This window comes from Dreissena polymorpha, chromosome 2 (assembly GCF_020536995.1).
Source record: "Dreissena polymorpha isolate Duluth1 chromosome 2, UMN_Dpol_1.0, whole genome shotgun sequence".
In the NCBI taxonomy this organism is placed as follows: Eukaryota; Metazoa; Mollusca; class Bivalvia; order Myida; family Dreissenidae; genus Dreissena; species Dreissena polymorpha.
This window is the reverse complement of record NC_068356.1, coordinates 95064098-95077851: the sequence shown is the minus strand read 5'-3', so window position 1 is coordinate 95077851 and position 13754 is coordinate 95064098. Positions and strand designations below refer to the sequence as shown.

General features: G+C 33.7%; 1 protein-coding gene across 2 annotated transcripts in view; it reads right to left on the bottom strand.

The window, feature by feature from the left end:
• Positions 1-13754, bottom strand: part of LOC127868123 (4-aminobutyrate aminotransferase, mitochondrial-like) — a 96800-nt gene that overhangs the window by 24224 nt on the left and 58822 nt on the right. The window contains exon 13 of one of the 2 annotated variants that reach the window (XM_052409742.1): positions 4225-4373. The exons of the other annotated variant lie outside the window; for it this stretch is intronic. Within the exon in view, the coding sequence (XP_052265702.1) occupies positions 4249-4373 (125 nt within the window). The 3' untranslated portion in view covers positions 4225-4248. Of the gene's footprint in view, positions 1-4224; positions 4374-13754 lie in introns of those variants that run through there. 2 annotated transcript variants of the gene reach the window in all.

Sequence of the window (13754 nt, the reverse complement as noted above, 5' to 3'; positions counted from 1 at the left end):
TTTAATTTGGCGTGGTTATGTAGTTTTTGACCCAACGTGACACAGTTTCAAACTGCGCCTAGATATCACTGTTTTTAAGTTTAACAAAGACTGTGCAAAGCTAAGTGTTATCACGCTTTTTCATTAATGTGACGCAATCATAGCGTGTTAATATGTTCTTTTATATGACCTAGTTTTTCCCCACGTGACTCAGTTTCGAACTTAACGATTGCCAAGGAAAAAAAAGTTTTGACCAAGTTTCGCGAAGATTGGTCAACAGCACAAGAACTCAAAGGCTGATGTTGCAAATTTCTGTATGAACTAATGCTTGTCAGGTTCACGGTTGGTGGTGTCAGACAAACATTGAAGCTCTGTGATTTACACTACAATTTCGATAGTTTTACAACCTAAAATTATGTTATGGTACATGCATTTGTGTTAAGCTTACAGGCAACATTTCAACAGGCATCATAGAGAGTATTGACTATAAATAAAATAACTCCCAAAAGACAGGTAAAAGGAGTAAATGAGCTATTTGGGCTGGAGTAAATGAGCTATTTGGGCTGGAGTAAATGAGCTATTTGGGCTGTCCATCGTATAGTACATGTAGCTAAGTTTACACCTTTCATTACTTATTCGGAGTGAATAAATATTAAAACATTTATCTCACTAGATTGGTCACATACACCAATTTGCTTTCATGATATTGCACTTGATTGATCCTGTTTGTATTATAATTTAATTTGAATAATTGCATAACATAACATGATCAATTACTTGTTCACACAATTTTTATCTTAATTTGTAGCTGCTCTTAATTCAACTGTGACGGTAACAGTCCCTAAAACCGAAAAATATCGCAGAATCGCGTGTCTACGGTATTTAGTGGTGGTACAGCAGTGACATTTTTAATGATATAAATAGAAAGCTAACGAATATAAACATTCAACAACGGAAAACAAATGAAAAGATACGATAAGCCAAGATTTTTGAAGCTGACGCACTGGTCATAATCGCTCTACCATGAATGTGTTGTTAATAAGATAAGGACTTAGAGCGTTGGTAGTTAGGTGGGCATAAATCTAATTCCTCAATGAGCTATCAATCTGGCCTCTAGAGTGTTAAAAGGCAAACGTTGGCGACGGACTACTGACGACGAACGACGGACAAAAGTTTGGCATTAGTTATAAGCCTTTTGGTAAAATTATGGAAACACATTTTATATGAAACGGATAATGTGAAACTAAGGTTTACCAATTTTGCTTCACAAAAACACAATTGTTTGGTATAACAAATACAACAAATTCTATATGTGTAAGACAGTTCGTTTTCAATATAGTATATTTCTTGCATACTGATATATACATATATTGGTTGTGTTTATTTTTCTTTATAAAATAAGTATGAAAACTTATCTAAATCAATATTAGTAAGATTCCATACCTTATAATGACGTGAACACTATCGAAGAAATAGTACAGGAACTAATGACCTCCTCGTATTTAAGTGGCCGACCAGTCAGCCCGAAATCTTTGATGGGACCGAAGCCTGAGGCTGAAGTTACGTTAACGTTGTTGGGCTGACTAAGAGGTCACTATCATGAGAGAAGGCCCTTAGTGGTTTTTTTCCTTTATGTTCCCGCTCAAACACTTTTTATCACTTAACATAAACAGATGTTGATCTTAAATACATTCAAATAAAATGTTTAATGATGTAAGGTATATAATGCATAAATACTGAATTAGAATAGAAAATAACTAGGGTTCGTGCAAAATGTATTATTCAAAAAAGACAAATATGTTAAAATATGCTAAATGGTGTCCATTAACGATTGTGGTACATAAATGCATTGACGAGGGCTGGCACAGAACATATTAGACAAAGTACATATGTCTATTTCTGGGAGAATGATTTTAAAGCAATTTTGGTTGAAATATTTATAAATAATATTCGCATGTGAAGTAGGAATATAAACTATGAACTGTGAGTTTTTTTAATAAATACTAGACCATTAGTCAATGTGGGAATGATTGACCGGCGCACTTAAAAATTATTGATTGATTTTCAGTATAGGTTAACTATGTTGGTTTAAAGATGCTAGAACGCTAAAACTGCTTAAAACTAATATCACCTACAGTAACGGCATGCTGTGAAACGTGATATAAATTTTAAAAAGGCACTTCGAACTAAAGCGCGTTAAAACACGTCTTAAGTGCTTATACGGAAACGATTTTAGTCAACAAACACAAAAAAGCTACGTAGGGAGGCGCAAATGAAAATCATTGAGATCAGGTAGATTCCAAAGAGACGCATATACATGAACAAGTGTTAAATTAAATAAAAGTAAAACGATAAGCACGCATAATTGGTACTTGAATAAGCGGAATCAACAATTTACAAACGTATAAACTAACAAACAGATATCAAACTGCTGAAAATGAAAAAACCCTAATGGCGTCGTTGTGAACATAGATGCCCATCATTGATAGCTCGTTAGGTAAATAAACACTGCTGTCGGGTTCGGGCTACGCAAATCGAATATTCGTTTCATGTTCAGTGGCTTGATTTTATGATAAGTACATTGCAAACAAGTGGTAACATACCAACAGACATGTATTCATAAACGTTTTTAAATTCTTCAAACATAGCGCGATGCCGCTGTCATATAAAGTGTGAATTTATGTTGACGAGCGCCAGTTAATGTGAAGTGATCTATTTCAAATGTAATGTGTTCATTTATTATTGGAACTTTTTTTGACATTATGCACACGATCTACAAAGTGTCTGAACATTAAACCGTCCAAACTTCGTCGAATTAATGAGCCACGCTCTGGGAAAACGGAGCATGAGGCATGTGGCAAAGTGTCGTCTCAGATTAGCCTGTGCAGTCCGCACAGGATAATCAGGGCCTTACTTAAGAAGAGATTTCCTTCAAACTACTATAAAAGCGGAAAGTGTCGTGCCCGATTAGCCTGTATGGACTGCACTGCGCACATGCGTTTAGCCCGGTTTTCATAGAACGAGATCTCACTCTCGGGCTTTTTTCTACGATATTCTTGGACAGGCCTCGTGCATATGCCACCAAACGTGAGTGTGCAATGTAGTTATGAACCAGAATTTAAAGCGGTATTCTTTTTGTAATTTAATAATTTAAAAAAAAAATTGAGATTAGCATGCATACATACTTTTGAACGTAGAAAATAATAGAGTAATAAGCATATCATTATTATATAGGTTTCGTTGGTATGGTTTAATAACAACATACGTTTAAAGAAATAGCGCTGATAACATAGAACAATTTGAACAATAATATTCACCGATTAAATTTCAATTTGCAAGGCACTTACAAGAACAACAAGAGATGTGTTTGTCAGAAACACAATGCCCCCTATTGCGCCGCTTTGAAATAAAATTTCAATATATCATTTGACAGGTTTAGAAATTATCTCCCTGACCTGGACCTTTCACCACTCAAAATGTGCAGCTTCATTGGATATACATGCATGCCAAATATCAAGTTGCTATCTTCAATATTGCAAAAGTTATGGCCAATGTTAAAGTTTTCGGACAGACGGACGGACAGACGGACTGACGGACAGTTCAACTGCTATATGCCACCCTACCGGGGGCATAAGAATACAAATAGCATTTGAACACAAATATAAAGTTTGTTGTAATAAACAATTAATGCTGTAACCGATAGTTCGGAACACAAGACAATTTACAAAGACAACTTAGACCACTACATTCAATTCTAGGAATTAAGAAATACAAAGCATTATTATTGTAACAATTGTTCGTATTTAGACCTAGTGCATGTAAATACAATATATTTGATATATTGTTGTAATTAATTCGCTTAATCACAATTTGACACAAGTACACATATTTAATTATAGATACACTATTGATAGTTTTTAATGCAGAATTCCAATATTTGATGGTACATGCATGACTTTTTGCAATGAAACGTATTATTACTAATTATACTCATAACTATTTACTTTGTAAACACTGTTTACCAACTTTGTCCACTTGGGCCTATGGCCTTCTATATGTACTGTTTAATACACGTGAAACTTAAAATACTGACGCATCATCAAAACGTAATAAAATATTTGTTTTCAATGTGCAAATCTTAAGCAACCGGCAACAAGCGCTTCAAGTCTTGTCCATATAAGTGTACATTTAGTTATTTCTTGTCGATCTTATCATAGTATCAAAAGAAACCTGATGCCAGCTACAAAGAAATCAGTTTTTTCGGCCTATTCATTTATTCAAATTTGCGAGCACACGGTCGAAACTCTCCATGAATATGTCCACGTGCTTGTTTTCAAGGATCAACGCGGGACGGAGTCGCAACGTGGCGGCACCGCAAGAGCCCGTGTGGACGCCTGAAAATAGGTCAAGGTCAAATTAGAAATGTGGCATTTTAACGCAAACGAAATGTTGTGAAGATAGTATTTGATTCACCACCCACCTGTATGGAATCTCAACAGCGGCGGACGCCGGTAATTAGGTAAAATAAAAAAGGAATGTGGTATTTCCAAGGACGAAATGTGTTCGAGGCTGTATTTGATTATCAGCCCAACTATATGGAATCCCAAGTGAAGTTTCGAAATAAAACATCTTTATATGGATGTCATTGAAATTTCTTATGCCACTATCAAAGCTTTGACGCTTTTTTCTGTAATCAATCAATGATATTGACCAAACTTACCTTATAAGCAATACATAGATAAGTCTCATCGGTCATGTATATGCGCGTAGAATTAATTTTCTTTAACAAAGGTCGATTTTAATATTTTTTGTAGAATTGCCCTTTAATCCCACTTACACCACGTGACAAACCTAAATAGTTATCAAAATGAGGTACTTTACGCATATAGTTTCACAACAATAACACACATTGTTATAGAGTTATTAAGAAGTAAACTGGCAAATGTATGTTTTCACAATGAAGTGCATCTCTCCATTTTCCTGTCCGCATTTAATTTTTATTGCCTTAATTTCAATGCAATTAATACGTGAAAACTTCATTTTACTAAGTTTTTAATTCTACATACATAGAGTTGTGTTTTGTTTGTGAAACTGTTGTTTACATTATTCCTTTTTAATATAGATCAGACTGATCAAGTAGTTTCGTGCTGAACACTAAGTTTACATCGTTGCAAATTTGTTGTAGAGGTAGCAGTATGGAACTGTGGAAGTTCGCATGCTGTTGAAATTTTCATAAGGGTTTAAATCACTGTAGCAAATATACTGTTATAATCATTTTGAATTTACTACGACGCAAAGCCGAAATGTATCAAAGTCAGTTCGCGGTCAGCCTGTTTGTCTGAAAAAGAACCCATAATCAACCTGAAACGGAAATATCATGTTACATGTAAACTGATGTTTAATACTTTCAAGATTGCCATCAATCACGATAATATCCACTGAATCAGAATCAAATGGACGGACGAGATGGATGCAAATGTACACGTGGATGGCATGTTGGTGCTAATAAATTTGCCTTTTGAAATTGAAGGTAAGAAAACAAAATAGTTCTGTCTATTTAATCAGTTTTATTGAGAATGTTAAGTTTAATTTGTTTTAACCACTTCTCTTCATCATTATTTCAAACTATATCCTTTTCGTCCCATACTGACCGTCAGATGACCGAAAATGTTCAAATTTATTCAGCCATTTAAGTGTCCAGATCTATCTATCTCTGTTTACTGCCAGCCGCTATTTCGAGTATTATAGAGAGATACATAACACAATAGGTAAGCAAACTGTTTCGACATCCATATACTGCCAGTGTAAGGTCAACGCTCGGTCCGGCAAATATCCTTCTTAAATTATAGTTTTAGCCATGCTTTTAGATCGGCCATTCTTGTGTTTTTGGAATTTACTATGTATTTCCCCTAAACGTCAGTCATCTACTTGTATTAAGACAATTACATCAGATACATTTCTTTTAATCTTTTGAATGTTGGATTGTGTCTGAGACAAACAGAAGTGTTTGAATATAAAATTGACAACAATGCTTTTTAGAAAGCTTTCTAGGGCCAGCGGTTTAGGCTCCCGAGTACACATATGACCAAACAAATTGTTCGTAACGCGATTTATAAACAATGGTCGCCATTGCAAAAAATGCTCAAATAATTATTTTGACTTCTTTATAAATACGACCAAATATAGTATCTCAATTATACATGGGCTAAGGAATATTCGTGTCAAAAATACAGTGGAAGGGCGGCATATCACAAACCCGGCCAGAGAAGATTGGATTTCGGATATATCCTTTCAAAATTGAGGTTTATCCTCAATTAATCATGCCAAGGGAGGGTAATCCAGATGTGCTGTATTACTTCTTTTGAAATCTCATCCGGGATACTTCCCCGTGTGAACACTGTAAACATGGGTAAAGGAAGGCTGCACTACATAGTGTACGCGGATGAGTGCCGCATTTGCTCGAGTGTTTGCGATATTGCTATTGACCTTCTCCTGCCCGAACAGTTGTCAGCATATTGCAATCAAAGCGCCGACGATATTGAAAGACTGTTGGCATTCGCAAGATACAGGGAATGCTCACTTCAATATTTTTCAAATAATTTAATACATCTTTTCAATAAATAAATTACGGACAGATCTATAGGGAACTAATTTTTACAAATATTAAAAAAGACGCAAATAAACGTCCAGCCAATTACAAAAAATGTAATATCTGCGTGCGTTTGATGACATCCGGGCATTTTTCTAACTGCAAAAATATCACATGCCTGAGAGACGTATTTCTGATAAACTCAATAGTCTGTTGGCATACTGCCAACAGTCTAAAATATACGCCATAGTTGTTAAAATATACGGTATAGAGTAGTATTTGTATTGGCGCAGTTTACTTAGAAAAAATAAACACGACGTATTGTCTAATCAAATCGTTCTACCGACTGAACAATGTGCGTTGCTTTAAACGCTGCACAGTTTGCTAACGGGTTATTGTTAAAATCACCATACCACTCGAACTGTTCATATTATGTAGTATACGGGACATAGGCCCTTATTTCGTTTTCGCCCCGAGAATGTTAACCTTTTTTTAACGTGATGCCTTTGAAATACGCGTGATATGTGTTGTTATATTAAGTTATGTTGTTAATCCCACATAAATAATATGCTAGAATAATACGCTGTCAAGATATCACAATCCTAAAAATAATTGCTTTTTACCTAGAAAAGTGATTTTAAAAGATGCCACTTTAGGTATTCATTGACGGGTCTCTGCCTTGGGCTGTATTCACAAAGCGCCATAGATGAACTTATGCGAACTATTCAGATCATGTTAATTCCATTGTTTTTATGCGAACACAAAATTACACTATTAATAATTTCAGTAAAACTTAATTGCTTAATGTATTTTTACAAATGGAAACCCCTAAGCATGAAAAAGACATAGACCGACTAAACGAAATTTTATTAATGGAAACATTTCCTCAAGTTTTCCTTAACCCATTTATGCCTAGCGTCTAGAAAAAAGGCCTTGGCAAACAGCGTAGACCCAGATGAGACGCCGCACGATGCGGCGTCTCATCTGGGTCTGCGCTGTTTGCTGAAAGGAATTTCTGTAAGAAATATTCTAAATATAGAAATAAATATACTAGACATCCCTAATTTTCGAAATAAATTGATCCAATTTAGAAGGATGGAAGAGTCCACTAGGCATAAATGGGTCAAGGAGTTTTGTGAATACGAGCCTAGAACACGTAGAACAGTCTGCGGTTTCAACTGGTTGTTGATGCCATGAACGCTCCTCAATTCTTTAGATACAAAGTGCCAACCGGGAATCAAGAAACAGACACCGGCAACTAGTGGAGCTGGGAGATCAAGTATATAGTTTATTAGCGACAACCATTGATTGAGTGAGGTATATTGGAGTCACTGTTTGTCTGTGGGTCAGTCCAAATTCTAGGTCATACGTTTGTGAAATGCACTTCTTCCACATTTTTAAAGCTATTATTTTCAAATTTCAAATTCGTGTATGTGGCGTGTTCTGAGATTTCTGGTCATAATTATTAGAAAACATCATCTGAAAAAACATCGCATGATATGTGCTTAAATATTTAGTTGGCCATCATTTTCTATGATTTGAGCGTTTTTTTTTTCATTTTTTTTTTTTTTTGATAAACAGGAACTTGGGAATATGTGACCTTCTTTAGAAGAAAATTAAATAACGTATTGTACACCAAACCGAATGGAACACTTCGCCTAATTGCTCAAGTGGTATAAGCTGACGAATTGAATCACTTACAGATCTAACAATGCCTACAATATGTGACTAATAATTATAATAGCTCTTAGCTGGAACAGATTTTGTGGAGTTTGGCCATGATACTGTGAAATGACAGTGATGAATTTAAGAGTTAATACTTCAGATTGACGCAATGTGCGAGAATTAATAAGACACTCATTTTATTTTGTATTTGTAAATAACTTGTAATGGATATGGTGTCCGCCTAGCGACAGGGAGGTCACGGGTTCGATCACCATCGTGGGAGCGTTCTTTAGATCTCACCCAAAGAGACCAAGTACTGGTATCTAGGCCCAGGAAACTGACTCGAGAGCGTTTATATAAGCCTTAGGCTTTCGATGCAATCGAGCTAAAATAAATAGGTTTAAACTAAAAAAATAAACTAAACTTGTATTTCATAGCTACAATAACGACTTTAAATAATTGCATCGTTTTCCCCATTTTTAAATGGGTACCTTGGTAACCACAACGTTTTGATGATTTTCATGTATCATCATTTAACGTACTCTTTAAGATTGATTATTCAGAAATTTAATGTATTTTAAAAGGTTTTATGAGAGCTTTATGTACCATAAATTAAAAGTTTAAAGGAAAATTTAACATAAAAACCAGGAAAAAATATAATTGTCTATGTATGCACTAAATTATAGGATTGGTTTTGAATTCTTCATAAATATAGATTATCATTTAACTACGGCATTATTATATCTGACTTGCTTAAATCATAATTTTTATATCCAAATTGCTAAGCGATTGAAAAATGCACTATTGAATTACAATGTGTATTATTGCTTTTAAGTTTTAGTTAAAATAATAATGTATTTTTACATTTTTTAAACAAACCTGTTTGTGTATGGACATTGGTTGCTGTGGTTTCAGTTCTACTCAAACATACGGATACATGGTTACAATCACTTATTATATTTGAAGAAACATACATTGTTATAGTTTTTAAATCAGATGGTTCAATGTTGTTAAATTTGTTAATCTTAAATATAACTTGTTTCATCTGACTTTAACGTGCTTCAAACTAAATCAGAGCAAATAATCACAGGAAATCATAATTGAAATTACACTTGAATTGTGTATCATTACTAGGTATGATTAAACAAATTACATGGTAATAAAGCAACAATTGTCATTTTTGTATTTTAATAGGCATTCGCAAATTCGCCATTTACCTTAAATAAAGAAATATTGCAAAAATAAGCATTTGTCAGTGTTCGACGTACATGAAGGCCTCTCAGAATTTGAAGAACTCAATTTATACCATTTTTCCGAATCTTAGAACAGGTCACACACGAATCATCGCAATGAAGTGAAGATGTGCAAGACACTTTATTATAATTTACACCAGTGTTGTACATACTTCCAAGTTATCTGCCCTTCAATGAAGCTTACAAAGCGGTGTGTGTGTGGGGGGGGGGGGGGATTGGAAATGATTTTGAAAAAGCTCTAATTAATTTTGTTTGATTGAACTGCTGCATGTTGGCCATTTTCCCTAGATAACTGGGGTTTGTGGGAAAATGTTAAGAACAGTACCTCTGGCAATCATGTCTTTTCGTTGTTAAATTGTGGGTATGGACATTTGTCAGTACTTGTCTATGAGATTTGATGAAGAACATCCTGAAAATAAGACAACATTCACATTGCCTTATAATAGCAACATTTAGTTGATGCTTGCTAGTATCATGTAGTATCTTGAGTAATCATGCACGGTTTATCAGGTTCCAGCCTTGCTTAATGAAGAGTTATCGACTTAGAGTGGCATATTTGATTAAAATAGACCTTTTCAGGGTTTGGTAAATTGAAAAAAGTTCAGGTTCGCAAATGTTGGTTGCAGTTATGGTATTTTCAAGGAAACAGTAATACTGAACATTTGCCATGCTCTAAAATATCCATTATATGCATCTTTTGACGTTTTAAAAACCTGAAAATTATATAGCGTTACAAACACGAAACGATGGAATACTTTGGAGAGTTTTGTTGTAATCGTAATATTTTTTGACACTTCGAGGATTTATTAGATAAAGTATAAAATACAATACTCACTGTATGAACACGGATGGCAGAGTCGTTTAAATGCTAGATGTTTACTCCATGGTTCAGTGGTTCGAGCCCAGATGAGGATTACTTGTTTGCTTTCTTTAATTGTATTCTTGTTTTTTATTGGAACTATTTAGTTCCAATCTTTATATTTATCAGTTAAAGCATTTAATGACAAACTTCGATACATGCAAAAATCGATGAAAATGTCCCTTTTAATAAATACTTTTGTGTACGCCATGACGGGAGGCATATAGTACTAGCATTGCATGTCCATCATTTTTCTGTTCATTCGACCGTCAGTCTGTCCTGCTTCTTGTGCAGAGCATAACTGGGAATTCAAATGAAACTTTATAAACTAAAAGAAGGCATTCAGAGGCAATGTGTTATACAAAAACTAAAACTTTCTTAAGAGGTATTGCCCTTAAGTTAATTTTCTTGTGCAAAGCATACCTCGCTTAGTATCGAAAGTATTTAAAATAAAACTTTGTACATTGATAGAGGACATTTACAGGAAGTCTATAGTACAAGAGCAACAACACTCTTATCAAAATAAGAAGGTATTCAAATGATTCTTCATATAGGACCCCTACTGATGAATGGCTTTTAGTGAAAATGCAGTGTAAATTAATGGACAGTAAATCTTTCTTCAGTATTTACCTAGTAATAGCCCTTCATTTTGTGTGTATAAATCATAAGTTCATAACTTAAGTAGTGGAAAGATCAATATAAAACATCTACAGGAATTACAATGTACAAGATAGATAAGATCTGTTCTTGTATTTTGAGGGAAATTTCTATTTGCTTATTTTAATGTGTGCAGAAAATTACTGAAAACTGCAACTTTCTTCAACAGAGCATTATTCAGACGGCATTGGTGGGATTCAAAATAAACTTTGTTTATTTATAAAGGTCTTTTTAGAGGAATTGCAAGGTAAAAGTAAAAATTATTTCCCCATGTTAATTTTCTTATGCGCTGAAAAATTCAGTTACAATTGACGATCTTAATTTGACACTTAATTTATTTATAGAAAACTTTATTGATTAATGCAGAGTGAACGAGCTATCACTCTCTCTTCTGTTAGTGAATGATTGCCATTGGCCAAAATGAATAAATGGAATTTCATGCTTTGGGAAAAAAATGTGTGAAATAGAAAATGTGCAATCTTCAAAATGTTTACTTAGTTACAATTACACAGATAACATAATTTAATAGACCATTTTGTAGTATAGCGTAAACAAAATTCTCATTCTGCATCCGCTAATTTGACAAACATGCAGGTTTGGTTTTGAAAGAATGTAACTATGTTTTCCAGCGGAAAGCCTAAGTGGTTACAACCGTTGTACACTTAAAGGCTATATTTTCATATTTAATTATTCATATTGCATTCTTTGCACTAATGTAGTTTATATCAAATGAAGAATTATTTTTGTTGTTGCCTATCCTTATGTTTTTTTCCAATAGATAGTTATTTGTTGTTTTCATAATTGACCTTTAAACACGTTAAAGAATTGGCTTTTACAAAAGCCGTTGGTGCAGCAGTGCAATAAGGACCTCTCTCTTTCAATGGCGTAGGTACATTCCATTTCACAAGGATTGTGTTAGATCAGTCTGGATACTGTTTTGTATTTAAGCTATTGCATTTCTATGGCCAAACAAGAATTATCTTGAGACCAGAAATACTTTAAAAGATGATATTCATGCAAACATGGCAGGTTAATAATAGATTTCTAATGTGTGTTTTGCAAAACTAGGACAGGATATATACAATGTTTGATTTATTAAGATGAATTCAATAAGATTTGCTAACATATTTAGCATGATCTTGATAATTCACAACGCGATATACTCAAATAGCAATGTGCGTTAAACAACTAAAAGAGGCCTAATAAAGAACGCGCGTTTAATATTTAAAAGTGTATGCATTATTCACGTTTTACTGGTTTTACTGGTTACTCTTTGTGTTTTATGTCATTTTCAAAAAGTATTTATGTGATGTATCTTTAGATACATTATCAAAAGTATCTAATTATGATAAATAAGTCACCAAAACTGGCGCTAAACTTTAATTATTATATGTTATTGATGTGGGTGCGATGCAACTAAGAACTGCGTGGATAAAACCATCTAGGGCATTTGATCTCATTGATGTTACTGATTATCTTTCAACACTAACCAACATCAACACCCATAATCTTATTTTAAGATATTTATTGTTAATACTTAAAAAAAAAAGTGAAAAGGAATTGCTATTTATACCAGTTTGCGGAATTTGGTTTTTTAACAATTTTATTCGCAAATATTAAAAAGATAACTGTTAACCATTGACTACCGCCATTAGGATTTATATTATGTGCATGTTTTTAGAATTATCAGTACCTATATCTACCAAAAACATGTTCATTTTGTATGGCAAATTTGGCTTTCGGTATAATTAAGGAAATACTTATTGGATTTGTTTCTCATTTCTTAATTGATTTGATGTTGATTTCTATATCTGAGGTGCTGATGAGTATTCAATGGTGTTTACTTAGATCTAGATCTTACTCCATTGTGTGAAATGACTTCAGAAATATTTACAGGGTTTACTCAGAAGTAGACATTTTTGTCTTACATTATGTTGATGTTTGCAGGTTTGCCAATGAATTTCTGAAAAGAATTGTGAGTTGTTTTGAGAAAAATAACACTCAGTCTTTGAAAAATATTTGATTTATGGATGATCATCAATCAAAATCAGTAAAATGATAAAGCGCTTTTTCATTTAACATTTTTAAAGTGTGTGTATGGCTAATTTATTGTTTGAATGTTTCATAAACGTATTAAAGCCTCAGTGGAGTAGTGGTAGCACGTTGGATTAAGCTTTCAAAAAATCAAGATAAGCATTCTGGGCAAGGCAATTGTTCACCCTTTTTTCTTGCTTTTATAGTTATCTAGTACTACTCCAAATATTGGATCTTTGTTAAAACAAAATATTTTTTTTTCATTTTTGAAAATCTGTGAACATGTCCTTTTAACTGAAAACTTGTATCAAGTTTTAATGGGCTTTATACTTCATTGTGACTTTAAGTGGATTTTCTGCTTAACCAGGCAACATAATTCTGCCATGATTACCAGTTTGAAGTGAAGTACATTGGTTATTATACTAACATAAAACTCTGTGTGTCGACATGCAACACTTTTTAGTTTTGATTACACTCGTATTTCATAAAACTACTAGTCAAACTAATAGACAAATCACAAGTTTTTAATCAGGGGACAGTCACAATATCTATTGAAAATGGCAACTTCTGCAGATTCAGTAAATGAAAGCTCTGATTTTGTGAAGGACTTTTCCTGTTTTGTTTGCGAAAGTAAACATATCGAAACAAGTGCTGATATTTTTTGTGAAACATGTTTGAAGTGTTTTTGTCAAAATTGCCTTTATCACCATGATCAAAT